Source organism: Drosophila grimshawi, unplaced genomic scaffold, assembly GCF_018153295.1.
Source record: "Drosophila grimshawi isolate 15287-2541.00 unplaced genomic scaffold, ASM1815329v1 contig_1369, whole genome shotgun sequence".
NCBI lineage: Eukaryota > Metazoa > Arthropoda > Insecta > Diptera > Drosophilidae > Drosophila > Drosophila grimshawi.
The window spans coordinates 2,646,643-2,672,113 of NW_025062891.1; the positions used below are offsets into that span (position 1 = coordinate 2,646,643).

At 39.2% G+C, this 25,471-nt stretch overlaps 6 protein-coding genes across 14 annotated transcripts; 4 read left to right on the forward strand and 2 right to left on the reverse strand.

Moving 5' to 3' along the window:
• The first annotated feature begins 289 nt into the window (after nucleotides 1-289).
• Nucleotides 290-6,966, forward strand: LOC6561303 (histidine decarboxylase). 2 transcript variants are annotated; one of them, XM_001987139.2, is made up of 8 exons: nucleotides 290-604; nucleotides 1,413-1,991; nucleotides 2,082-2,191; nucleotides 3,377-3,430; nucleotides 3,490-4,183; nucleotides 5,377-5,522; nucleotides 5,590-5,791; nucleotides 5,934-6,966. In XM_001987139.2, exons 1-8 carry the CDS (start codon nucleotides 577-579, stop codon nucleotides 6,569-6,571), a joined length of 2,451 nt encoding a protein of 816 aa, XP_001987175.1. In that variant the 5' UTR covers nucleotides 290-576; the 3' UTR covers nucleotides 6,572-6,966. The 2 variants fall into 2 exon arrangements, with proteins under 2 accessions (XP_001987175.1, XP_032590680.1); XM_032734789.1 differs by having other exon boundaries at nucleotides 293-604; nucleotides 5,590-5,804; nucleotides 5,934-5,955.
• A 594-nt stretch (nucleotides 6,967-7,560) lies between these two features.
• On the reverse strand, nucleotides 7,561-9,050 carry LOC6561155. The gene is made up of 5 exons (XM_001987140.2): nucleotides 8,786-9,050; nucleotides 8,578-8,722; nucleotides 8,396-8,521; nucleotides 8,192-8,341; nucleotides 7,561-8,120 (listed from the first exon to the last, which is right to left on the reverse strand). Exons 1-5 carry the CDS (start codon nucleotides 8,902-8,904, stop codon nucleotides 7,917-7,919), a joined length of 744 nt encoding a protein of 247 aa, XP_001987176.1. The 5' UTR covers nucleotides 8,905-9,050; the 3' UTR covers nucleotides 7,561-7,916.
• A 1,253-nt stretch (nucleotides 9,051-10,303) lies between these two features.
• On the forward strand, nucleotides 10,304-12,027 carry LOC6561156. 3 transcript variants are annotated; one of them, XM_001987141.3, is made up of 5 exons: nucleotides 10,304-10,441; nucleotides 10,517-10,667; nucleotides 10,724-10,870; nucleotides 10,945-11,082; nucleotides 11,834-12,027. In XM_001987141.3, the coding sequence occupies exons 1-5, from the start codon at nucleotides 10,323-10,325 to the stop codon at nucleotides 12,020-12,022; spliced, it is 744 nt and encodes a 247-aa protein (XP_001987177.1). In that variant the 5' UTR covers nucleotides 10,304-10,322; the 3' UTR covers nucleotides 12,023-12,027. The 3 variants fall into 3 exon arrangements, with proteins under 3 accessions (XP_001987177.1, XP_032590405.1, XP_043072401.1); XM_032734514.1 differs by having other exon boundaries at nucleotides 11,853-11,996; XM_043216466.1 differs by having other exon boundaries at nucleotides 10,945-11,087; nucleotides 11,834-11,884.
• A 7-nt stretch (nucleotides 12,028-12,034) lies between these two features.
• LOC6560215 (chondroitin sulfate N-acetylgalactosaminyltransferase 1) lies at nucleotides 12,035-19,208 on the forward strand. Of its 2 annotated transcripts, none has more exons than XM_032734513.1 (5): nucleotides 12,035-12,409; nucleotides 16,292-17,408; nucleotides 18,151-18,299; nucleotides 18,352-18,651; nucleotides 18,719-19,208. In XM_032734513.1, the coding sequence occupies exons 2-5, from the start codon at nucleotides 16,319-16,321 to the stop codon at nucleotides 18,872-18,874; spliced, it is 1,695 nt and encodes a 564-aa protein (XP_032590404.1). In that variant the 5' UTR covers nucleotides 12,035-12,409; nucleotides 16,292-16,318; the 3' UTR covers nucleotides 18,875-19,208. The 2 variants fall into 2 exon arrangements, with proteins under 2 accessions (XP_032590404.1, XP_001987179.1); XM_001987143.2 differs by lacking the exon at nucleotides 12,035-12,409 and adding an exon at nucleotides 13,651-13,787.
• LOC6561157 (synaptobrevin) lies at nucleotides 12,432-16,126 on the reverse strand. Of its 5 annotated transcripts, none has more exons than XM_032734517.2 (4): nucleotides 15,958-16,126; nucleotides 14,842-14,924; nucleotides 14,332-14,597; nucleotides 12,432-13,137 (listed from the first exon to the last, which is right to left on the reverse strand). In XM_032734517.2, the coding sequence occupies exons 2-4, from the start codon at nucleotides 14,883-14,885 to the stop codon at nucleotides 13,061-13,063; spliced, it is 387 nt and encodes a 128-aa protein (XP_032590408.1). In that variant the 5' UTR covers nucleotides 14,886-14,924; nucleotides 15,958-16,126; the 3' UTR covers nucleotides 12,432-13,060. The 5 variants fall into 5 exon arrangements, with proteins under 5 accessions (XP_032590408.1, XP_032590406.1, XP_032590407.1 ...); XM_032734515.2 differs by having other exon boundaries at nucleotides 14,332-14,651; nucleotides 15,958-16,061; XM_032734516.2 differs by lacking the exon at nucleotides 15,958-16,126 and adding an exon at nucleotides 15,684-15,741 and having other exon boundaries at nucleotides 14,332-14,651.
• Nucleotides 19,209-23,048: 3,840 nt separating the features above from the next.
• LOC6560216 (RNA-binding motif protein, X-linked-like-3) lies at nucleotides 23,049-25,432 on the forward strand. Its single transcript, XM_032733956.1, has 4 exons — nucleotides 23,049-23,595; nucleotides 24,053-24,200; nucleotides 24,546-24,980; nucleotides 25,143-25,432. Exons 1-4 carry the CDS (start codon nucleotides 23,049-23,051, stop codon nucleotides 25,366-25,368), a joined length of 1,356 nt encoding a protein of 451 aa, XP_032589847.1. The 3' UTR covers nucleotides 25,369-25,432.
• The last annotated feature ends 39 nt before the right edge of the window (nucleotides 25,433-25,471 follow it).

A 25,471-nucleotide genomic window follows, 5' to 3' on the forward strand; every position in this document is an offset into this window, starting at 1 on the left:
ACGAAAAGAAAAAAAAACCCTTTTTTTTTCAACACTTACACCCCGACGACCTGTGGCGCTCAACGAGGTTAATACAGAACCCCAAATAAAACCGTAGCAGTCAGCCCTACAGTCAACCCTACGCCCAACACCCTGTTTTTACAGCTGGCCACGTTTCCCAGCCAAATACACAATTGATTCGCCGCGTCGTTGTCGTTCCACTGTACGCTTTGCGCTTTTCATTTCCAATTAGAATGAAGCCCCACAATGTCGCCAGCTAACGTCCAAGTTGTCTAAATTTTCAGTCAGCGGTCGACGTTCCAATTTGCCATTTGAATCTGACACACAAAACACAAAACTTGACTAAACTCACTAAATCCCATCCGTTCTTCTGGCAGATAATGGCGCACATATAGCAACGAGCAACAGTTACACAAAATATATAACAAAAAAAAAACCAAAACAAATACATCCAGTCGGAGCTGATAAAGGATAATAGCCAACGCTACTCTTTTAGCTACAAATATATTGGTTAACACCCACACACAACTACACACACACACACACACATAAATATCAGCTACAGACGTCATCGCAATGGACTTTCAGGAATATCGGCAAAGGGGTAAGTGACCATAAAACGCACAGCGGCAGCTCAGATACATTTGTTGCTATGCCCAGATACAATTGTATCTGGCTGGCTTAATTTGATTTGCATACGCTCCGGCGCTAAAGGGATTTGTCCAGATCCATACAAATAACTTGAGTCGTATATCTTGATTTAATCAGTTTTCATTTAGTTGCAGTTGATTTTGCTAAAAACTATTTCAATTCCATTAAAAACTGTGTGACAAATAATCGTATTTCATTTCGTTTCATTTAGTGGAGCAATATTTGTTTTATTTCCTTAAATTTATGAATATTTAATAACCAAGTTTTAAATTATATTAAAGTATTATTTATTTGATTTCCATGCAATTTTTAAATTGAAAAATAATTTGATTTAATTGAACAATATTTCGAAATAGTTTTGGTTACATTTTGTAATTTCAATATTTGAAGAAATCTCTCAAAATTTCTTTATGAGCTCTTCGTTTAATAAATGATGAAAGATAATTTCATTTGGAGCTAACTTTAAGCAATTAAATTTCGGCATTCTTAAGATTTTTTTATTGATTCGCCGAAATATTGAGTGCCATAAAATTTCTGCAAATACCTATCTATGATAGGCCCCTCTACAAAAGACGTTTATTACATAATTGGCTTGATAGCTCAGGCAATCAGATTTAATGATTTTTATAATCGGCGAATTCGTGGGGGGCCTGTACTTTGGCGTAGTATCGACCGATTTCAAGGCCTTATAGCATGCTAATAAAAGTTTAAAAACAATTATAATGCACAATTTTGACAATTTTATTGACTGGCTATTGCAGGCAAGGAGATGGTCGATTATATCGCTGACTATTTGGAGAATATACGCGAGCGCCGCGTCTTCCCCGATGTGAGTCCCGGCTATATGCGTCAGCTGCTGCCGGAGTCGGCCCCAGTTGAGGGCGAGTCGTGGCAAAAGATATTTGGCGATATCGAGCCGATTATAATGACCGGCGTGACTCATTGGCAGTCACCGCATATGCACGGCTATTTTCCGGCCCTCAACTCGATGCCATCGCTGCTGGGCGATATGCTGGCGGATGCAATCAATTGTTTGGGCTTCACCTGGGCCAGTTCGCCGGCTTGCACCGAACTGGAAATCGTTGTGATGAACTGGCTGGGCAAGATGATTGGGCTGCCCGATGAGTTTCTCCATTTGAGCAACAATTGCCAGGGCGGCGGCGTTTTGCAGACCACGGCCAGCGAGGCGACACTTGTCTGCCTGCTCGCCGGACGAACGCGGGCCATCCAGCGTTTCCATGAGCATCACTCTGGCTATCAGGATGCCGAAATAAATGCCCGCCTCGTGGCCTATTGCTCGGATCAGGCGCACTCGAGCGTGGAGAAGGCGGCACTCATTGGTGAGTTCTGAGTCGCAATCGTAATCCGCTTAAAACAAAACAAAACAACAACAACAACAATAAACTACCCATTAATCCTTGCACCCACAGGACTCGTGCGTATGCGCTACATTGAGGCTGACGAGGACTTGGCCATGCGGGGCAAACCGTTGCGCGACGCCATCGAGGACGACATTAAGCAGGGCCTGGTCCCATTCTGGGTAAGTCTGCACTTGTCTTCACTTGTCTTCTCCTGTCTTCTCTTGTCTTCTCTTGTCTTGTCTTGCCTTGTCTTGCCTTGTCTTGTTAAAATTAATTGGCCGTCGCCGTTGCGCAATTAGGCGCTGAGTGGATTTGTGGGCCAACAGCAGCAGCAGCAGCAACAGCAGCAGCAGCAGCAGCTGCGTCTATTTCTAATTCTCTCTTTTCCCACCGGAGCTAATTAATAACCATCAGCACTTGGGCGTCCACTGCTCGGCTGATTCTTAGATTTGTACCTGGTAGCGTGTCTGATATCATTTCAGGCGCTCCTATTTACGCCACCCCCTTTCCGACATTTGTTAACTTAACGCTTAACTGGCAACTTGGGTCTTACTCGATCTGCTAGACACCTGTTTTGGCTAACATTTTAATTTCTGCTTAATAATTCTTATTTTTTTATTCGTTTATATATACTAACTATTTGCCTGATTTCTGGTCTGATTTGGGATTGTTTCTGTTTTTCCACCAAGCCATTCAGCAAATTTTTCAATTAATTAACACCAGAGATATTATCAACTTCATTATTTATTTTACTTAGAGTTAAATATTAAAATTTGTTTTAATTTATTTGTTATATTTCATATTTTGTATTTTTTTTTGTGTCAACTCTTTTTAATTGTCATTAAATAAAATAATTAGATTTAAGGTGTTAAAAAGTCCACAACTAAAAAAAGAAGACTTTAAATTAATCCAAATTTAAAATTAAAATTTAATTTAAATTTAATATTCAAAATAAAATTAAACATAATTAAAAGTGAATAATTAAATTACAATTTGAAAATTAAAAAAGAAAATTTAAATAAATTCAAATTTAAAATTAAAATTAAATCCAAATTTTAAATAACAAATTAAACAAAATTAAAAGTGAATAATCAAATTAATTTTAAAATGAAATTTAGGACTTTAAAAAAATTTAAAGGTTAATAAAATTTAAAATAGCCCAACAGAAATTGAGGATAATCAGAAAAACACAATCAATCAATTCTTAAATCTATCAATTAATACTAAATCTTAAATATTATTATTCTAAAAATAAGCTTAACTATTTAAAACGTATCTTGCAATATCTTAAATTTTTTCGTTGCTGTTTTTAATGTAATTAAACAGAGCCGTGAAAATAACTCTATAATTGAATTGTTTTGCAGGTGTGTGCCACACTCGGCTCCACGGGCAGCTGCAGCTTCGACAATCTGGATGAGGTACGTGGCTAGATGCAGATACAGTCAACAATTTAAGCTTCAATTGATTTCACACACAGATCGGCATCGTGTGCAGGGAGTACAACCTGTGGCTGCATGTGGATGCTGCCTATGCCGGCAGCGCCTTCATCTGTCCCGAGTTTCGCACCTGGCTGCGTGGCATCGAGCGAGCCGATTCGATCGCCTTCAATCCCTCCAAGTGGCTGATGGTGCACTTTGATGCCACTGCGATGTGGGTGCGTGACAGCACCGCGGTGCATCGCACCTTCAATGTGGAGCCGCTGTATCTGCAGCACGAGAACTCCGGCGTGGCCGTCGACTTTATGCACTGGCAAATACCGCTGAGTCGTCGCTTCCGTGCGCTCAAGGTGTGGTTTGTGCTCCGATCCTTTGGCATCAAGGGCTTGCAGCGCCACATCCGGGAGGGTGTCCGTCTGGCGCAGAAGTTTGAGGCTCTGGTGCTGGCCGATCATCGGTTCGAGTTGCCGGCCAAGCGGCATCTGGGTCTGGTTGTCTTCCGGATACGCGGCGACAATGAGATCACCGAGCGGCTGCTGAAGCGTTTGAACTATCGGGGCAATCAGCACTGTGTGCCCTCCTCGCTGAAGGGACAGTATGTTATCCGGTTCACGATCACCTCGGCACAGACAACGCTCGATGATATTGTCAAGGATTGGATGGAAATTAGGCAGGTGGCAAGCATGGTCCTCGACGAGATGAACATCACAATTGCGAATCGCGTCTATCTGAAGGGTAAACACTGGGCCCTTCCCAGTTACTGAATCGCCAACGTTTTGTTTCGTTTCGATTCGTTTTTATTTAATTTTCGTTCGTTTCGTTTCGTTTCATTACGTTTTACTGTAGTTAAATTGTTATATTTACTTATTGTTTACGCTTTCGCATCTAGCATTAAACACTTTGATCCACCCAACAGCAAAATTTCATTACTTAGCTTTAATTATAACTTTCAAAATCCATCTGCTTGTGAGACACGCAAATTTCACACAAAATATCTAAAAAAAAAAAAAGTACAGAAAATGGAAAACTATTTCTTATCATCTAGACATAAATATCAGATCGGAGAGAGATATAAAAGTATCTGAATTACAACAACTACTGAAAACCTCAATATATTATATAAAGAAAAAAACCTATGACACGATAGCAGCGATGAGTAGAAAGAATATGTATATTATAACAAATTATCTATCGAGCGCTAAAGTATCTGTCAAATATATATCATATAAATATATACAAATAACTTTCCAGCCGGACTATCATTACAGCTATAAACGTAGCTGTCTCACAAAGACCAACATTTTTATAGCCAGACATTCATTCAGATACAAATGTATCTGTGAAATGTTTATAAATAACATGCCAGAATTTGCTTAGAATTTATTCATAACTTTCCAATAGCATTATTGTGACACAAATGTCTTTTAAGCCGGACTTTTATTATAGATACAAAAGATTTATCCAAGAATGTCTCCAGCTGAATTAACGTATTTTTTGATTTCATAGATACTCGAAAATTTATTTATCTTGTAATCAATATTAATGCCTTTCCACTAATTCATACAAAAGTATATTTCTTATCGCTTTCTAGATTAATTATTATAGATAGAAATGTATATCCGAAATGTAAAATAACCTTTCCAGTTCTGTTTAGATTGCATATATTTAACACAATGTTTATTTTGATTTTCGAAAATTTACTGACTTTCCAGCAGCACTTGTTTTATAAACACAAAGCATCTTTCCTGCCTACGTTCTAGATGCAAATGTATCTGTATTATTTGTACAAATATGTTTCGTATTTTTTACCTTTGATTTAAGGTTTATTTTGATTTCACAGACACTTGAAAATGTAGTTAGTTGATACTTAAAGCCAGTTCTTAAATTAGATAACATTTTCATTGTTTAAATGCACTCACGCAACACAGATACGAAGGAGAAGAGCGAAGCCTTTGGCTCTAGTTTGCTGCTATCGAATTCGCCATCGTCGCCGAAGGTGGTCAATGGCTCCTTTGCGGCCATTTTCGATGCCGACGAGTTTCTGGCCAAGACCTATGCTGGCATACGCATAGCGGTAAGTGGAGCTGCAGCTGCAGCTGCTAACTAGAAATAGTAATTGACTAAACACAAGCGGTTAACAGCACCAGGAATCGCCGTCGACACGTCGCCGAGTGCGTGGCATACTCATGTCCGGCAAACAGTTCTCGCTGGACTCGCACATTGATGTGGTGGCTGTGGTGCGCAACATCACCAACCAGGGTGAATCTGTTGCCGGACAGGGGGAAACTCGCGCTCAGGCGAGCATCAGCGAGGATGTGGACAACGAGGAGTCCGCCGCGGAAGGTATGAAGCACAGGTAGCGTAGTCGCCAGTTTAGTTCTATTGCCAGCGAATGCTCGAATGGCTTCCGCTAATTATCGAAACACAGAAACTTTCTTGTTGCACTCTCGATTTGACAATTGATTTGCCTTTTTTCGTCAACCAGAAACTGAGCTGCTGCAGCTGACCAACCTCAACTCGAATACCCGTTCTCATTCCCAATCCAACTCCAACACAAACTCCAACTCGAATATCCAGAATCATAATCACAATCACAATCTGAACGCCTCCACGCCAGCCAATCACTTTCGACCCATTACATTGCTCACGTCGGCATCGCCATCGTCATCGCCATCGCCGTCGGACAACAGTCGGGATGTGGATGTCAGTGTGGACATTTATCATGGCAAGAAATTTTTGGAGCCCGTTAGCAGCCTCGTCGAGAACAGTTCCTTTACCAGCAGCATTTGCCGTATGCCCACGCCCATGACGACGCCCACAGAGCCACAGCCGCCACCAGGTGACTTCGGGGACGACGACTGGCCAGCGAAGACCCTAAGCCAGCTGCTGCTGGAGCGTTACGCCAACTCCTCCTCGTCGACGGACAGCAGCAGCATTAGTCTGGCCAGAGCTGCCACGCCCACACTGAGCAGGCTAAGCAGCCTCAATGAATTGGCCTCCCCGCTGCTCGGCTCCTTTGCCGCATCCCAATCACAGCCGCTGCACTCGGCCCTGGGCGCATCGAGACTCAGTGACTCGGATGCGACCATCTGTTCGGCTGCCTCATCGCTGGAGTCCCTATAAATAATAAACTATATACATATATATAATTGATAGAGTGTAGAGAAACCATAGTTCACTGCTGTGCAATCAATCAATAATGTTAACTATCGTAGTACCGATTCGAAGCTTCTATATATATATATATCTATCTGTTTATATGCATGTGTGTGTATTAAAAACATCCTAACTCTTATCCAATGTAAGATACTATATCCAACTAAGCAATTAAAAGCGTTCAGTTTAAATCAAATATTGGGTGGAAACCACTAAACGAACTAACCTATTACCTATACGAATATGTTTATTACTATTTAGCTCTATCTCTATTTACTATGTTCTTACCATATCCTATATACATAGATGTTAACTTATTTTACTATTTATTGTGAATAAAATTTCAGCGTTAAAGTTAAAAATAATCATTGAGCATTTTTAATTCAGAACCAAATTTAATATTAATATTTATTTATTTGCTTAATCATTTTAAAGCATATGAATATTAATTTTCTGGGTGTGCTTTAGTTGCTAAAATTGGTCCAACAGTTATTGCATGGATATAAAAAACTCAATTAAAAATTTAAAGAGTTGGATGAATTGAGACGCCAAAACCACAAATCAATTCCAAAATGTTATTCCCGAGACAAGGAATCGAGGATTCCGAATTACAAATACATATATACAGTAACGTATTTTTTTCAGCATTTTATAATTAATGGAAATAAGCTCTCCGATGTGTGCTCGAGATATAAAATATAATTATATTGCCATCACCAGCAAACTGTTCCCTCTTTCTGCGAAAGCCCAAAAGTATGCAACGCATTTTAGTTGTCTGCTTTCTAGGTCAGCCTAGAAGTATGCAATGACATATTTAGTAATTTGATACTGCAGCTTGGCGGTAAATAAAGTTAAGCTCGAGATGATGAAATTCTTTATCGTAGTATTAATAAATACATACAAGCAAATTTTAGCTATGCTTATCTTATATGTTTGAATTGTAACCTTAATTTTGTTTATAAATTTTTATTTTTTAAAATCTTTAGTTTACATTGAAGTAATTAATTTAAAAAGCATTCCGGATCATAAGTTATTTCTGTTAATACTCGCAATATCTGGTAATATCTGCTACCTTGACACATGAGTCAAAGTTGTTATGTGAATTTTTGGGGCAACTAAATTAGGTATTTGCATTTTATAATCATGTCATGGAATAATAATTTGCGAGTAACTTGTTTTACTACTTGTTTTATCCCTTGCAAGCGATCGCAGTTGTTACAAGCGTTATATCAGGTGGAACTTGATGGCTCACGGTCACGACATTCTAACAACAAACTACAACGACCGAAAACTAAACATGAATACCTGGTAATTAATTTTGTTTGACATTAATCTTCAACGGCTCCTCGGGATGAGCAACATGCTTTACGATTTGATAGTGCGTTTGCATATAGAACGAAAGCAAAAATATGATAATGAAGTCGTAGAAGAGTATGACGGTGCCCAAGAGATAGTCATTGATCCGCATCTCTGCAAAGCGGCCCCCGTTAATTGTTTGGCCATGGTACATGATAAACTACAGAGCAGAAGGAGAATTGAGATTCAGTTGACCACTCCACAATTCCAACTAGACTCAGTCATACTCACCATCAGAATTATGGAAGTTACGAGCAGTTCGAACAGTATATAGGAATACAGTGTCTGTGTGAGCAGGTGCAACATTATCAAAAAGATGGACGCAATGAGGAACACAAAGGACACCACAAACAACACAACAATATCCAGCGTCAGATCATGCTAATGAAGAGCAATCAAAACAATCAGTTTTTCACAGTTGGTTGTTCGACTTACCGGAATAAAGGCGCCCAGCAGAACGGATATGAACAGCAGGATCACACAGATGGCAAACCACAGGAGCAGTTCTGGCCACATAGGTTTAACCACCAGGGCAAACAGGCCAATGATAGCAAATTCCACCTACAAATTGCACTTAGAAAGCATTTGTGAAAATAGCGAGATTTTGCACAACTTACACTTAATATTGTTATTATCCAACTTAAGCCCGTGATGAAGCGCGATTTCTCAACGAATATGAAGACAAAGACCAGAATTATCGATAGAAAAAAGAATATTAGACTAATCCATTCATATTTCAAATATGTTTCAACGTCATTCTGCCTGCAGTTAAGACGACACATGGCTAGTAATAGATAGATGCCACTTTCAGTTACTCAAACTTACATTAAGTTGATGACGAGCCACTGAATCAGCGCCAGGAGCAGCCAAATAAGCGTTACTCCATAGACAATTGAGGAAAATTTGCGACGGGCTCGCTGATAGGAACCAACGCGATCATCCATTTTCCCAAAGAAAAAAAACAAAAAAAACAACTAACGGCTCTCTGTGTACATGTGTATACAAATAATTTAAGTGTCAATACCTAAAGAGGTAAATTTATTTTTTAATAACAAACTACAAATGTAAAAACCTCTGTCATTCAAAGCATATTTGAGATATCCGTCCAGCTTAAAGGCCTGCTTACACACGATGGCAATGCTGCCATATATTTGACATATTTATTTAATTTAATAATAATAATAAAATAATAAAAATAATAATAATAATAATAAAATAATAAAAATAATAATAATAATAATAATGTTGCTGTAATTTTAATGCATGTGAAAGCCAGGATAAAGCTAAGGTAAAGGAAAAAGCGGTAATGGATTCAGCTGAGGAGACTCTATTCTGAGTACGAAGGTTTTTTATAAAATATAATTAGTCAATAATTAGAAATGCATTTGTATTGTTTAGTGAGATAATACAAAAATATATAAACGTACAAATTCAAAATAATAAAATATAATTGAGATATATATATATAAATGTAAATACATTTAATACAGCTCATATTTAGCTATAGTTTTTAACTAAACTAGGTATCTATAGCAGCGAACTGTGCAGGTTTTGTAAAAGCGAGGAGGAATTCTAGATGCACATCCAAGCAGAGTGTGTAGCCTGAGTAGAAGAAGATGCAGCATCCTAGGGATGCATGTTATGAATTTCAGAGACATAGAAGCCCTCAACCCAACAAAGACTCTGGCATTCGTGCAAGAGCTGGGGTTGATGGAAGAGCTATGCGCTCAGAAGAGGGGCACAATAGATCGAGTAGGTCGCGGTACAATCCCCCAATCCCCTCCCCAATAAATATTGTTTTAAATTACAAATTTTATAAAATCTGTATTTTCCCTTTCATACACACAGCCGTTTCTAGCGGGAGAATTACTGTCAGCTTGCTATTCAAATTTATACGCCGCAAAGTTGCCATATATGTTCGCTGTCTGGCAGCACAATTGTCGAATATTCGCCAATATTTGAGCTTAGTATTGCATATTTTACGGCGCTTTAATTTAATTTAACGGAAATGATAAAACATTAAATTTTATTCAAAAGTTGGCTGTAAAATGCCAGTTTAAATTCACCACTCGCCTCATGCTTTTATTATTCGTATTAAATATTATTATTTTAGTTTTATTATTTGTATTAAATATTATTATTTTAGTTTTATTATTTGTTTTAAATATTATTATTTTAGTTTTATTATTTGTATTAAATATTATTATTTTAGTTTTATTCTATTCTCATTTGTTAATGAACTTTTAATTTGGGTCCTGACAAAGGTGGCTTTTATTCATGTGTTAAAAAATAATTTTTTTAATACCCTATTTTGTATTAAAGTTGCGTCAAACTTGTCATTGAAATTAAACAGGATTTAGCAATGGATCTGGATGGGCACGAAAAGGACCGGGCTACTAAAATTCTAGTGAGGAAGACCTATAAAGTGACGATATTGATGCTAATTATTGGCCAACTTCAGGTCTTTGTCGTAATGGAAATGTATGTAAGGCGAATCTTTTGACATATGTGTATATATATATATATATATATTATTTGATTATTGTGCGACTGCAGCGCATCTATTAAGGAGTTTCTGGCGTTTAATTACCATATTAGTTTGCTGCATTTTTTTGTAAGTTTCATATCGATACAGTTGTACGTGTTCTTTTATCGCATCCTCGAGCAAAAGTCAAAGTGGAAACGCACCTTAGCCGACATTTGGACGGTGAGCCTCTTCTTATATGTGATGAATAACAAATGCACTCCTCAATTCCTTCTCAGTACGAGGTGAACACCCTTTCGATCATGAAGCCCGTGAAAAGAGCGCCCTACATTTGCCTCATAGTATCCTCGGTGCTCACCTTCATGGTCATGGGCATCAGTGTGATGTACGGCAACATGGCAACTAGCCATCGTCGTGGACTCTTTGTTAGTGCAACCTCTGTCAATATCTGGTGTCGCTTCCGAGATTGGTGTTAATTGTTGTTTCACCCCTTTTGCAGATGAGTCGACGCAACATCATTCGTTGGAGCGAGCGAGTATTTGTGTTAACCTGCTTTGGCATCATTCTGTGCTCCGAAATGAAGCGGTTCAGCATCGAGATCCCCAGCCTCTTAATCTACACCTCGATGGGCAACATTGTAAGGCAAGGCATTGAGACCCAAAATAATACTAGCTGAATATGGCACACGAAAACGTTGACAAATCGATCCGATGAAAACAGGGCTCGACAAAAGTATAGGCAAAAATAGAATTTTTAGTGGGATTTCGCAAAATTTCAATAATTAAGATTAGGGATCATTTTTCAATAGGTCAATTTCTGAGCACCAACATTTTATTTGTACAGCTTCTCATAGTGAATGGAAATATTATGTCTTACTTTGCATGCTTCTAAGCGCAAAGGAAGCTTTTAGAATTGAAATCTCTTCCATATGTGTAAAACATCGTAGAAGCTTTAGCGCAAGCGTACCGATTATTAAGTCCTGGCACAAATCATCGAAATTTCCTATGGAGAAAAACAAGAAAACCACACATCGATGACTATTGCGAGTGTGTGAAAAGTTTCCAATTGCCATTGGCAGAGTAGCCTGTGAAAGTTCGTACTTGAAATCAACTTATAATCGGGAGCAGTAATAACTTAACCCTCTGTTGCCTAAGACCGCCTTTAGACTAGCTTACCTTTTAATGCCCAAAAAAAAGCCACAAAAACTCTTTTTGCATGCAGCATTTTTATTTTACTTTCAACATTTTTTTACCAACTGCAACCAATTTAAATATTTTTATTTTTTTTCAAAATGTTTATTTTGTCCAACTTCGACTATTGTGCCACATTCAATTAGTTTTATAGGGCCAAACAAGCATTGATTAAATTGTTTAAATTTGCTGCTGCAGTTTGTGGTAATGTTTGCAGCCTCGATGCGGAAACCGAACTTTTACCAATTGGAAAGAATCGGCGATCACATACTCATTGGCCAGCTGTACTATCTGAGCTTCTATGCACTCTACATGGGATATGTGTGGCTGGCTGCAGCCACTATTCAACTGGCCGATTGGAATACAACGTTGGCAAGCCTTACATAAGGGTCGTAGACCGGCCCTTACAGAGTTGCCACCCAAATCCGGTTAGCGTCTAGGCGCCTGCGCTGCAAAAGTCCCAACAGCTGTTTCATACACACACCCACACACACACACACGCACTTACAATCACACAATGTTTACGATTCGCAGTTGCAAATGCAAATCAGGAACGTTTTGCTGCCTGGAGTTACGTCAGCATCGTCGCAGTGCTCGGCAAACAGTTGATTTGTGTTCCGCTTTCGATGGCAACGCACATCGGGTTCTCAGTTGGCCAAGTTAGGCTCGTCTTAGTCGTTTCAGTTTTCGTCGCTTGAAAATCGATAAAAGTTTTTCTATACAACGCAACCAAAAAGAAGGAGAAAAAAACAAGCCTAACTACAAAAAAGATGTGTAAATAATATATGACGTAAAGTTTTCTACAAAATGTTCGCGTTTCTTTTTGGCAAACGTACGTTGTATTACGAGTACAATAATAACGAATTCATATCAATTACATACCATTTCATATAAGTGTAAATACAAAAATGTATACATCAAAAAATGTGCCTGTGCCAGTGCCAGTGCTGATTGGATGTGTGAGTGCGCTTGTTGGCTATAGTTTGATACATGTGTCAAGTGGCTTTTAATCTTAGCTGGCCTAAAACGAATACACTTCAATTTCAATTTGTGCCGTGTCAGTGACTGACAACATGCACACTCACACAAACACACACACTTACATAGCGGACATGTGCGTTGTTTTGAATATTTGTTTACAATACATTTGTATGTGAAAAATGATGTTTGTATTAACATTTAGGATTAATATAAATAACAATCTGTTTAAAGTTTATGTATAAAGTTTTAGACACAGCTTCAAGTGTTGTGTATTATAATTATTAATATGTTTTGTTGTTGTAAATGTTGTCGTTGTTGTTGTTGTTGCACATAAGGCCAATACAAAGGCAGCAGACCCTCCACAGACCAGTGCCCATTCGGGGACTGTTCATTAATTTTATTTTCTTTTCTTTTTTTTTTTGGGCTTCCTTTTCATTGACGGTTTTAGTGGGGCACCTGCGTAACGGCTTGGGTGGCGTGGTCAGTGCTGCTGCTGTTGCTGCTTGAAGGTAAAGCGCACACTGCAAATTGTCAGGGGAAAAGAAATGTGATTAGCTTTAATAATTCAAAGGCTCCAAAATGGATCCTAGGCAAATAAGACTAGCTAGCTCTACTTGCAACTACAGTTCTGACATCAGTATTTACAGTTGGGCTATAAAGTAGATTCTTAAAATGAACTGAACACGATTTGTATCTAAGCTAATAATTATGGGTAATAAACATCTAATTAGCATATGGAGCACGCAGCAATAGATTACCTTTTCTTAAACTAAATCTGCTCAGCACATTTTGCATATTTATATATTTATACGTATGTGTATAAGTTTGGATACGTGCACTTATGTTGCATGTAGTTGTATCGGTTGTCTTAGAGATATGCGTAATTTAAAGTTCAACAAGTTGCCTTGCTGCATTTTGTTTTTGTTGTGGTAATTTGTGTCTGTGTATCAATTGTATAGCGACACTGTAAGAAAAATAAAAATTTATCATCGTTGAAAAGTGGCACATTCGAATATAATTAGTTTTGTAACGCTTTTTGGAACAGGTGTTACCCAAAACCACAAATTGCAACCCAAAACCGCAAGACAAAAAAACAAAAATATTAACAATTAAAATATAATCCGGCTACCCTTGAAATATGAATCAATTATTCCTATGGCAGTTCTAGAGGGTAAGTTATGAAAAATATTTTAACAACTTGAATTGGATTTAAAGAATAAATATCATAGAAATAAACATAGAATCAGACGAATTTAGATATGTTAACTGGACTGATGATTATCACGAGTATGGGCACAAATGTGTACACCTTGACAAAAATGAAATGATAAGATTTGATATACGATATGTGTGTGTCTTAAGACTAAGTTAAAATTAATGCTAAGCACCACCTAAAATTGCTTATAAGGTTCGTATAAAATTTAGTAACTTATATAATATTATTTGAGTATGGTCTTATTTTTTTGGAAGAATTAGTTAAAGTAAAAAAAGAATTACCAAGTTACTTAATTATTAATTTGAAATGTAATTAAGTTTAGGAAAGAATGGTGCTCTAAATTTTATTCTGGTAGAATTAGAAATAGAAAAGGAATTACCAAATTACTTAAATAGTAATTTGTAATGTAATTGAGATTAGGCAAGAGTAGCTCAGATAAAAAGCATTAGCCGAAAAGCATTAAAAAAACGAGGATATTAAGCATACATAGAATGCTTACCGATTATAATGATGAGCAAGACGACAGCTATGACGCCCAGTATGATCATCATTTTCATGTTGGCCCACCACTGCTTGCGCTTCAGCTTGCCGGCCTGCTGCTCGAACTGTGAGGCGCCCTGTTCCAGTTGATCGGCGCGCTCGCCCAGCTCCGATAGTTTCTGATCACGTTCGAGCACCTTCTCGACATTGACGCGCATTATGCCGACAACCTCGTCCACTTTGGCCTGTGTCTGCTGCAGACGCTTCTGGGCGGCATTGTTGTTGCTATTGTCGTTGGCAATGTTTGACGCATTTGGCGGTGGTGGAAGTATGGGAAAGCTGTAGAATATTATACATGTGGCGGACAAGAAAGCAAAGCTCGACACACAAGCGCCACGCACGAAATTCCAAGCCCCAAAAGCGTACTGAATTCAATTTATTCTGCTGACAAACTTTGGGGCCTGCAATTGTGCCTCGCAGTGTTGATTCTAATCAAGCTCCAACTGCGAGTGTTGCGAGCCGCACTTACTCATTGTTTGAACCGGAAGGTGCTGGTGCCTCGTTGTTCTCCATCTTCTCTGTGCGTCGATATTTCGCTTAAATGAATACTGGCTGCAGAAAGAGAGAAGTCAAATATGAATTCAAATAGAGAATGTTCTTTGTTCAATGGAATACATCTAGGGATCGACTAGCAGACACCCAGCTGAAACCCATTTAATCCCAAGCCAATTAGCTGTATTATTGTTTGAATTAGTCAGAGAATCGCACAGATGTTGGCCTTTGGCGATATTGAGAGATTGTTAGTTGATATAAGCAAGAATGAGAGACTGAGAAAGAGTGAGAAAACAAACAGAAAGCAATCGTTAAAAAGAGAGTTGGGGATCAAGGTAAAAAGCTGTTGCGCGTGAAAGATAGAATGAGGCAAGTGAGTGAGGGAAAGTCAAGTCAGTTTAATACAACAATAATTACAGAGCCGGAAATGTTTTCTGAGTATGCCACACTTTCCACTTTCAAAGGTTACAGGGTATACCAATAAAATCCCCTATTCATTTCAAATTTCTCAAGATACAAAGCAAATTTTAATTGTGGCGAGTGCAAACACACGCACACAAACACACACGCACATACATACACACATATGGTGAGAGAAAGAGGTGCACACAATCAAAAGCTGCGATTAATTACGTTAAATACAACACAGAGAGCACAAAGCCAAAAAGAAATAGAGAAAAATAGCAGAATGACAAGTTGAAGCACTTCTTATCTATGCAATATTGCCCAGTTCGTAATGAATCATACGATTCCCGAACTTGGCCTAACAGCACAAAAATAGAGATGAGCGGCCAAACAGTGATTGGCCACACTGCTCACCCAATAAGCGTTGAATTATAGAAGCAGTGATGCAAACTAAACAGCGCGCTGTCATCAGATGCCCATTTTGCCAGTGTAATTAACACATAGATACACTGAACCAAGCGACGACTTAAACCGTGACTGCCTGCCGAAAGTGTGATTCAGAAGTGACAGCACTGGCAGCACCAAAAAATAAAACTTGTTGCTCGTCGAACTTTGCAGCCGCCTGCCAACGCACAATATTTACATTGCGCTGCTGGCCTCGCCCTATTTAGCCAAAACACACACTCACCTGGGAAATGTTTATTGTGCGACTGTTGTGCTGTTTTTGTGCCGATTGCCGGGTTTTCCGATGCTTTTAAATTTTTCTTTTGATTTTTGATTACAAAAATATCAGCAAGCCAACGTTGTGTTTTGCTTGACAAATTTTACAGGCTGTTAACGAAAAAAAAAAAAAATGGTGATTGCTGTCGCATAACATGCTTATAACATTGCGTCATTCTGTGAACGCACAAATGCGTCGCGCTGCCACCTAATGTTTCGACGACCATCTGGCAACGCTCTCTTCTGTATTTGCCGCCCAAATATCAATTGAAATTATAAATGTTTGTTTTTCTTTTTTGCAGCAATAATTAACGAACGGAACATGGAAAATGCATAATTCGCTGGCCTCTCGGTTGCTAGTGCGGCTGCTGTTGCTGTTCGCGCTGGTAACTGTAATTTCGATAGCGATTCTAACGAAATGGGGCTTCGATGAGCTGACTGCGCAAACGGACAAAGATTCGCATGCGAATCCCAGCGAGACAAATGGGTTTAATTCAGCGTTGAGTGCTCGCGACGCACAAATAGAACGCCTGAAGCAGGAGGTGCTCACACTGCGAGCCCAGCTTGTCCTTTTACATAGTAATCGTAGCGGAAATAACAATGGATTGCCTGGCAAATTGCCGGCAACTGGATATTCCTCGGCGTCCGCGTCCGCCTCCGCTTCCGCCTCCTCCTCCTTGGCCTTGCCTGCCTTCTCAAGCAGCAACAACAGCACACAGCTGCATCATCAGGTGGACAGCACAATTCCCTCGCTAACGCATCACTATGACTGCAGCAGTTATATACGTAAGCAGGTGGGCGCCGCAGAGATTCTGCACGGCTTGCCACTGAATAATGAGTACGAGATGATACCCTTCAATCATTTCACCTTCACGCGTGTCTATCCCATCGATCTGGGCCTCGGCAAGCGGGTGGTGGAGAAGCCCATCGGATACAGGCGGCGAGATCTCCTCGAGGCAGTCAACAAGGCGCTGGAGAGCCTTAATCGCAATCAGACCGCTCGTGCTCGGGCCAAGGGAGTGACGTCGGTCGAGCCGAGCAAATACACCCTGGATGACTTTGTCGAGGGTATTCATCGCACAGAACCGACGACTGGCAGCCAGTATGAGCTCTACTTCCAGAGCATCAAGCACCAGACACATGTGGTGCGCAAAGCGCTAATCATGCGACCCTTTGCCCCCCTCCAAACAGTCCAATTGTCCGAGCTGGCTGCCAGTCCCATTGTTCATGTCATCCTGCCCCTTGCTGGTCGCCTGCGCAGCTTTCGCAGCTTCATCCAGTTGTTCAAGCAACTGGCCGATCGTCGCCTCCAGCTGATCGTCGTCTACTTTGGCGAGCCGGGACTGAAGCAGGCGCGAGAGATTGCAGCGGATCTGGAACGTGTTCAGCTCATAGCTCTAAATGAGACATTTAGCAGAGGTGGGTGAAGAGTTCAATTATTTTCTAAAATATAATAGTTACAGAGTATTCATGTATAAAATTCTGCTTAGCGATTCTATTTCTAATTTTATAAGAATGTTTTGCATGAATCAATATTACCAACGCCTGCAAAAGCAATCAATTAAATACTTAAAAATCTCGCCGTATTCTAAAACTATATTTCTTAAATTCAGGTGTTTTCCAAAGTCAGGGCTTGTTTTTCCAAAATTTAGAACGATTTCAAAATTGCAGAAGGTTTTTAATTTGTGTAAACAGAATTCTTAAAGTCGCGAATCAATCAATCAATAATCGCTAACTGTTTCCGACTTTTATAAGTATTTTACTAATTTTCTAATTTTTTTGTAGGAAATTTATCTCTTAAAAATACAAAATATTTCTGAAAAAAAACCTTTCTAAATTTAAAAATTCTTAGTAATTATTAGGACAACTTTTTAGTGTTCAGGTTGACGTTTTTGTTGGAAATATATCATTTATAAATATAAACTATTTCTTTCTAAATTTCAGATTTTTTTTTGTAGATTTAGTAATTATTAGGAAAACTTTTGAGTGTTCAGGTTGACTTTCTTTTAGGAAGATTTTAATCATTTAAATTCGGGTTTTTTCGCAGCCGATATGATATTTTATTGTACATGAATTTATTGCCAGTTAGATATGAGACTGAAATATCTTCAGATGTAGCTTATCTAGTTCTTATCTTAATCGTTAAAACTACTACTTGCAGCGAAGGCTCTGCGCTTGGGTGCTGAGCATGTCCAGCCGCAGGCAGCAAAAGTGACGCAGGATGCGCTGCTCTTCATGTGCGACGTGGATATTGTGTTTACAGCCAAATTTCTGGAGCGCTGTCGCTGGAATACCTCGCCCGGCAAGAAGGTAGGTGCCTGGAACAAAAGATAAAATCGCTACTAACAATGCTGGATCTTAGGTTTATTATCCGGTTGTGTTCAGCCTTTACAATCCGCACGTGGTGTACACGCTGCAGGGAAAGGCGCTGCCCAGCGAGGAGGAGCAGCTGGTTATCTCGAGGGACACGGGTTTCTGGCGCGATTTTGGCTACGGCATGACGTGTCAGTATCGATCGGATTTTCTGCAAGTACGCGGCTTCGATGAGGAGATCATTGGCTGGGGCGGCGAGGATGTGATGCTCTATCGCAAGTACGTCAGATCTAAAATCAAAATCATACGTGCCACAGATCCGGGCATCTTTCATCGCTGGCATCCAAAAGTAAGTCAACTACAAAGAGCAGACTATTTGAAGCTTTAACTTATCAATTGTATTCGGTGTTTCACAGATCTGCACGGGATCGTTGAGTGCGGATCAGTATCGTGCCTGTATACGATCGCGAGCTCTGAACGAGGCATCGCATGCCCAGCTTGGGTTTCTGGCGTTCCAGGACGAGATCGCCGCTGCGGGCGCCATGTCCGCGGCATCGGTGGCACCCTCGTGATATCTTATTGGCATTATTGGCCTCGGCTTTCGATACTCAACCACAATGTGACAATAAAATTGTATTTTGTAGCCAATTGTTGAACTAGCATAATTGTTTAAAACTATTTCCGTTTTTGCTGCCTAGATACTTAACTATAACTCTAACTACTCTCGTACTTGTGCTCGTAATAATCGTATGACAAATTGTTCTTCCATGAAGCAAACTAGATGCAATCTTCAAAACCAAAACAACATATACCTTAACGAAACCCACAATGTAAACATATTTAGCATATATTGTATCATACAGAACACTATATAAAATTGCGTCTGCTCGCATTAGATAAACAAAATTAAGTGGTTTAATTAAACTTGTCGCCGTTGTGAATGGTAAATACATATGTATAAAGTTGGACCACCATCTATAGTTAAGTTGTGAATGCCAACGACCTCCATTTGGGGTTCACTGCGCATGCAGACGAACAAGATGACGGCGCTAAAAACAACAACAAAAAAGTTAAAATACAACAAAATCAGCAGCAGCAGGAGCAATTCGGTCTTTTTTCACTCTAGCGTAAAGTTTATATGATATTTTTACTCAACAGTATAACAATTACCTCATGCTCTTAACTTAACTATTTCGATTCTTTGAGCTTTTTATTAGCTCAAGAAATATTTGAGTATTTATGATATTTTTATTTTAAATTTATTCTTATGTATAATTAATAAATCATTTATTTTCTCCCTCTACTTTTATCGTGAATCTTGAATTTAAATTTCAAAAGTAATTAAAAGCTGCATAAACATTTTTGCTTATTATAATTTTTTTTATTGTTTGGTGACCACATTTTATAATTTATATATACATATATAATTTATTTATAATTTTTCGCTTGCCCCAAATCAAGTATTATTTAAAATTCAATTTTTTGTCTGAATCCATCTAGTATATTACTTATTAAAATTAAAGGGAATGCAACAGTGTCCTTCTTACTGTGTGCATTAAGTGGTTCCATTTGGCGTCTTTTTAAGTAGAGCTAAACCCTTTTCATGGTCACGGTCGTGGATTATGTAAGAGCCGAAAAAATGAACATGTTTGTCGCAATTAGCCATGCTAATTTCACGCCTTTAATCCAAGATTCATCCAGTTTGCTGTGAGTCACAGTTGTCGACAGGAATACACCCAAGTATTACGCAATGCGAGAAGATGCATTAATTAGACCCAAATGTCTGAGAACAAATAATGACAGGTTGCGCCCCCCAATACAACAGAACAGACACACATCCTCCCGCCAGACACACATTCTACGAATGACAAACTGACCGTGAAAACCACGAAAACCGCTTCAGATTCAAACGGGGTTTGGCCAGAAAACACCGAAGGTGTTGCAGGTGAAGTGACAAAACGATGCCCCAACCAAATGCCAACACCTCAGCGACGAATACCAAAGCCCAGATCCACATAGAGCAGTGTGCCTCCAGCCAACCCCCCCTGCTCTGGGGGAGCTCTGCAAAACTCCACATCGCGCTTCAGTGCGTTTCTCTGTGAGTCTCGTCGGTCTCCGAATCGGTTCTAGCGAAACGCGCTCCAGCGACTTTTGGCAGCTATTTCAAATAAATACCCGTGCCACTGGCCTGAGCAGCACATTCGTGATTTCAATTCTGTTGCCAGCGACTCGTCGACCAAATATTTCAACGATTGAAAAGCGCGCCAAGGATTTGTGCACCCAGCGCCAAATACTAGTTGCGAAGATTCCAAGAAGGGCACTCGACGTGCCTGGAAGTATTTGTGCAAGTGTTTTAGTGAATTGAAATAAAAAAAAAGAACTATAAACAATGCACGTGTTGCAATTGGTGAGTTTTAAAAAATAGTTGATTATTCGCACGAAAGAATATTGCAATGTAAAAACCAAATTTAAACTTATTAAAAAACCAAAACTCACATTTAAAAAATCTACTTTGGATTTTCGGCACTTACATAATGTTCATGATAAAAACATAAAGAGTTGATATTAATCATGGTAAAAACATAGTTATATTGTTTAAAGTTTTGAAGGCACTAATCGACTTTTTCAACCTGATAATATATTGTTTCCATACTATATTATTTTTATTTAATGATTTGTGATTTTCCAAATATTTTTGCTTTATAGCCTAAAATAAATGGAGTCTTCTTATTATTTCCAAATTATTCTGTCAGAGTTTAGTGAGAAAGTGTATTTTTTATATAAATATATAAATTATTAAAATTGAATGTTAGCTATTTTTTATATTCATTTATTTTGAAATAACACAAATAGAATATAAATGGAAAATTGAGAAGGTAACATGGATTTAAAATATGAGCTTTTAGAACCCAATAATTATGATCTTTTAATTATTAACATATTATTTTTTATTGCTTAGAAAATATTCAGTTTGTTTATGATTTTAATAGTACTCAAACCAATAATTAATAATCAAAGACATCTTCTAGTTTTGTTTTCAATTTATTTAAATGATTAAAACGTAAATTTTTCTTACTAAATGTTAAAGAATTTTTAAATAAAACAAACAGAATATAGATTGAAATTGTATATAGCATAGTGTGCCAATATTTGAGAAGTATATAAATTCTAGTTAAAAAGTTATTTTAATATATGTTTAATTAATATAATTGAAACATTTTGAAATAAAACTAAATAGATCGAAGTGTTAAGTAGTTATAATAAATTCCAGTTGAAAACGTTTTAATATTTTTAAAAACAAAATATATATTAGTCAAAATTATTTAAACAATTTAAAGAAAATGTTCAAGCTAGATTTTTTCTTATTAATTTTATTCAATACATATTATGATTAGATTATTTTATTTTTGCCTGTATTATTTGGCTGAAGAATTTTAGAAAACGTCTTAAAAGTTTATCGGTATAGAAGCTAAAACTAGCTATAACTAGCTAGAACTAGACAACAGTATTCCACGATTTTCTACTAGGTACATGTTGAGTGCATATGCTCTTAAAAAACTGTCCGATTTTTTTTAATAAGGTAGAAATTGCATTATTTTTATAGCCATAGAGCAAATTAGATAGTATATACCATAAAACTGATCTACCCATTCTCCCGAGACTTTTAAGATTTTCTACTACATCTTTATAGGAATATAAACTTACTATTGAATTAGAGGAGACATTGATTTATGTGTACAACGATAGAACAAATTATATAATATTAAAAAGAATACTGACCTACCCCTTTTCTGATCTCACATACGATTGCATAACTGTCGCTATATGATGTAATAATTTTGGAAAATTCGGAATATTATGTAAATGGCAAATTATGCATAAATCAGTCTCCAAATTAATGATGGCAACGACCGTTGACCGACAGCTATGTGATATACTATAAAAGAAAAAAAAAAATAAAGCGCTTATATGGTAAAAATTTAATTGTTCTAATAAAGTGTGCACACACTCAGTGACAAGTCACGAACTCGAGATCCGTAGATTGGCCAGTCGGTGGCTTTATTTTGGCTATAGCCAACCCCAAGCGGAAATTGTTCCTGATGCTTGGCTAACAAAGCGTAGCGGACCAGCTCGCCAGCATATATCATGATCAACTCTATGTGATGGAGAAGAGGGGCAAGCCGATGGGGCAGGCAGGTACACACTACTATACATATGAGTTTGTGGTTATTTTGTGAGCCACCCCGCGTAGCGTACTTTATGATTTTGAGCCATGAATGAAAGCAAAATGATGTCAATGCTATTTTATGCATATCTGAATATGAGGCTTAGTTTTAATTATTTTTTTTGATTATGATTTACATATGTACATTTTATATCTGTCAGTATTTTCATTGTTGTTGTTTGCATGGCGGCAAAGGGCTGAGGTGTTGGCCACAATTTGCGCCCTAATCTATGCCCTATTATTGCATAATCGACACAGAGCACCACTCATAGTCCATTGATCATATTTCACGCTCGCTGACGTCGAGTGTCCATTTTTAATGACGATAATGACGCTGATGGTTTCTACACATGGCTTTGTATTTCGAGCAGTACTTTCGTCAATTATGATTGGAGGCTGTACGTGCCGCGGTTATCTGAGACTTTGTGTGTATATCTCTCTCTGTCTGTGTGTGTGTGGGTGTGAGGGCTTTGGCCCACTTGATCGCTGGACTGTGAAATCTATCCATAAACCATAAGCTAATGATCACGCAACTCTCTCAACTTTTAACTCTCAACTCTTTGCAGCTACTCTGCCTGGCCGTTGTCTGCTGCGTCCAGGCGGCTCTGAGAGCACCAGAGCCACGCTCAGCCACGCCCACTGCCAGTGATAAGCAGGCGCCAGCTGGTGTCCTCGACTCCGTGCTGCGCGGCAATGGCAAGAGTCGTCAGTCGCGCTGCGTCCGCTGCTACGAGGATCGGTATTATGGCAGCAGCGGCAGCGATCGATACGGTGGCTACTCGAGCCGGGGCAGCGAGGAGCCGCGCAGCTCGTGGTACTACTCCTATGATCGCTACGATGATCGCGGTCGGGATCGTGACTATGACAGATCCTACAGTCGCGATGATCGCTACAAGCCTCGCACCTATGATCGGTACGAGGGACGCGGCTACGATGATTACTATAGACGCGGCTCCAGCAGCTACGATCGCAGCCCTGGTTATTCGAGCTACTCGGGTTACTCGGGCTACTCGGGCTACGACAGCAGGGATCGTTACTCCGGTGATCGCTACGGTGACAGTTCACGGGGTGAGTCAGAACTTAGTAAATAGCGTTAGTTTTAATTTGCTTCCTGGAGATATTTATTATGACCATATTAAGGGGTATTTTAATTTGCAACACATATATGAGGAGACGTCTGCGAAAACATAAAGATTAGCAATATTAATCGAGTCGCCGAAACCATAAAGATTAACAATACTAATCGATTCGACATAGCCATATTCGTCTGCCGATCATATCAGATCAGCTCGATCATATTAAAAGCAATAATGAAAAAAGAAATGATGAAAGTTAATTTATATTCGTCTCATTGCTGAAGGCTTGTAGTGTTGACAAATATATAAAAAAAATTGTTTTCTTTTAATTTAAATTTTGATTACTTAATTATTTTATTTTATTTTATTTTTTTTAAATATGTGGTTTCAAAGAAAACTGTTTACTGTTGAATCTTAATTCGAAATAATTAAAAACTTTATGCTTTCAGATCGTTACAGTGATCGCTACGGCGGTGATCGTTACGGCGATCGTTATAGCGATCGTTCGAGGTCAGGGTATGACAAATACGATCCGTATGACCGCTACTATTCAAGGTATGATTATCGCAATTATCGTCCATGGGATGAGACCTACAGGTATCGCTATCCTGCTTCTATATTTGTATTACTATTGTAAAAATATGTTTCGTTTCTGTGTGTGTTTATTTGTTCAACTGTTGTCAATGCTAACACTCTCTTACTCTTTACATACAACACAACAACAACAACAACTACAACAACTACAACAACAACAACAACAATGTTTACTAATAACACAAAACACCACAACAACAACAACATACGAACTCTGGATACTCTACGCTTCAATTTGTACTCGGATATTTAATGCACTCAACTTCTCCCACCAACAACCACCCACAACCTGTCCTGTGCTGTCCTGTTCTATCCTTGCAACCACTTAAATTGCACCCACGCACCCAGAGGTCAGTCGGGCTTCGATAATTCGGGCCGTGGCTATTATTTTGCCGGCGATGACGATGATCGTCGCTCGAATGCGCAACCGTTCCACGATCGCGATCGCACCCCCGCCTCCCCCTGCGGCCATATGATCAGCAATTGTCCCTATGACAGTCGCGGTGGCACCAAGGTCTCCTCCTCGGCCATCGGCAGCGATGGCTATCGTGGCGGCCACACAAGCGTCATGGGCGACATGGCCAAGCCCAATGGCCAGGGCAGCTGGACGTATCTGGGCGACCAGGATAAGCAAAGCTCACGAGGTAGTAGTGGTGGTGGCTCCAGTAATGGAAGCGGTTCTGCGTCTGCTGCTGGCGGTGGCGGTGGCGGTGGCAGCTCTAGTGCAAATGGCGGGGGTAGTGGCGGCGGGGGTGGTCGGGACAGAGAGCGAGATGCACAGAGGTAAGTTGCAGTGGGTGCTGCACCCATGCAAACCACATCAGCCAAACCCAGGTTTATCAAGTCCACCCACTCTGGGAGTTTGCTTGTAGCCATTAGCACACTTTGTGTTGGAGAATTGTGTAAATCATTAAGATAGGCTTGCTCTCTTGTCGCCCCTTGTAGCTCTTCCTATGGTGGACGACCACGCCCTCTAGGCGGCAGTTATCTATTCGATCGGGACAGCAATGCCGTTCCACAGAGCTCCAGCGATGCGGCTAACTCAAATGGTAATGGTGGTGATGGTGGTAATGGTAGCGCCAGCATGCCAGCAGCTGCGGCCCAAACGGCGGCCAAGCCAAACGAGTCCCAGGACATCGATGGCCAGGATAAGACGAAGGCAATGCAGTGATAATGCCTGCAACGGAGCAGCCGCAGCAGCCGCCTTGTAGGCGTGGCTTAACTTAATTTCTTATATTTATGTGTAATTCCTAAGAAAAATGATAAATATTTGT

Bases quoted from the DNA above. Each gene is read 5' to 3' on its own strand.
- LOC6561155 (XM_001987140.2), bottom strand. From the start codon at position 8,904: ATGGATGATCGCGTTGGTTCCTATCAGCGAGCCCGTCGCAAATTTTCC. The intron at 8,342-8,395 runs GTAAGTCGAACA...GCTCTTCATTAG, and splicing joins TGCTGGGCGCCTTTATTCCG to CATGATCTGACGCTGGATAT. The intron at 8,121-8,191 runs GTGAGTATGACT...TCTGCTCTGTAG, and splicing joins TAACTTCCATAATTCTGATG to TTTATCATGTACCATGGCCA.
- LOC6561157 (XM_032734515.2), bottom strand. From the start codon at position 14,885: ATGGAGAACAACGAGGCACCAGCACCTTCCGGTTCAAACAATGA. The intron at 14,652-14,841 runs GTAAGTGCGGCT...AATATTCTACAG, and splicing joins CCTTCCGGTTCAAACAATGA to CTTTCCCATACTTCCACCAC. The intron at 13,138-14,331 runs GTAAGCATTCTA...GACAATTTGCAG, and splicing joins CTTGCTCATCATTATAATCG to TGTGCGCTTTACCTTCAAGC.
- LOC6560216 (XM_032733956.1), top strand. From the start codon at position 23,049: ATGATCACGCAACTCTCTCAACTTTTAACTCTCAACTCTTTGCAGCTA. The intron at 24,201-24,545 runs GTATCGCTATCC...CCACGCACCCAG, and splicing joins CCATGGGATGAGACCTACAG to AGGTCAGTCGGGCTTCGATA. The intron at 24,981-25,142 runs GTAAGTTGCAGT...CGCCCCTTGTAG, and splicing joins AGAGAGCGAGATGCACAGAG to CTCTTCCTATGGTGGACGAC.
- LOC6561156 (XM_001987141.3), top strand. From the start codon at position 10,323: ATGGATCTGGATGGGCACGAAAAGGACCGGGCTACTAAAATTCTAGTG. The intron at 10,668-10,723 runs GTGAGCCTCTTC...ATTCCTTCTCAG, and splicing joins CCTTAGCCGACATTTGGACG to TACGAGGTGAACACCCTTTC. The intron at 10,871-10,944 runs GTTAGTGCAACC...CCCCTTTTGCAG, and splicing joins GCCATCGTCGTGGACTCTTT to ATGAGTCGACGCAACATCAT.
- LOC6560215 (XM_032734513.1), top strand. From the start codon at position 16,319: ATGCATAATTCGCTGGCCTCTCGGTTGCTAGTGCGGCTGCTGTTGCTG. The intron at 18,300-18,351 runs GTAGGTGCCTGG...GCTGGATCTTAG, and splicing joins ATACCTCGCCCGGCAAGAAG to GTTTATTATCCGGTTGTGTT. The intron at 18,652-18,718 runs GTAAGTCAACTA...GGTGTTTCACAG, and splicing joins TTCATCGCTGGCATCCAAAA to ATCTGCACGGGATCGTTGAG.
- LOC6561303 (XM_001987139.2), top strand. From the start codon at position 577: ATGGACTTTCAGGAATATCGGCAAAGGG. The intron at 1,992-2,081 runs GTGAGTTCTGAG...TTGCACCCACAG, and splicing joins GGAGAAGGCGGCACTCATTG to GACTCGTGCGTATGCGCTAC. The intron at 4,184-5,376 runs GTAAACACTGGG...CACGCAACACAG, and splicing joins GAATCGCGTCTATCTGAAGG to ATACGAAGGAGAAGAGCGAA.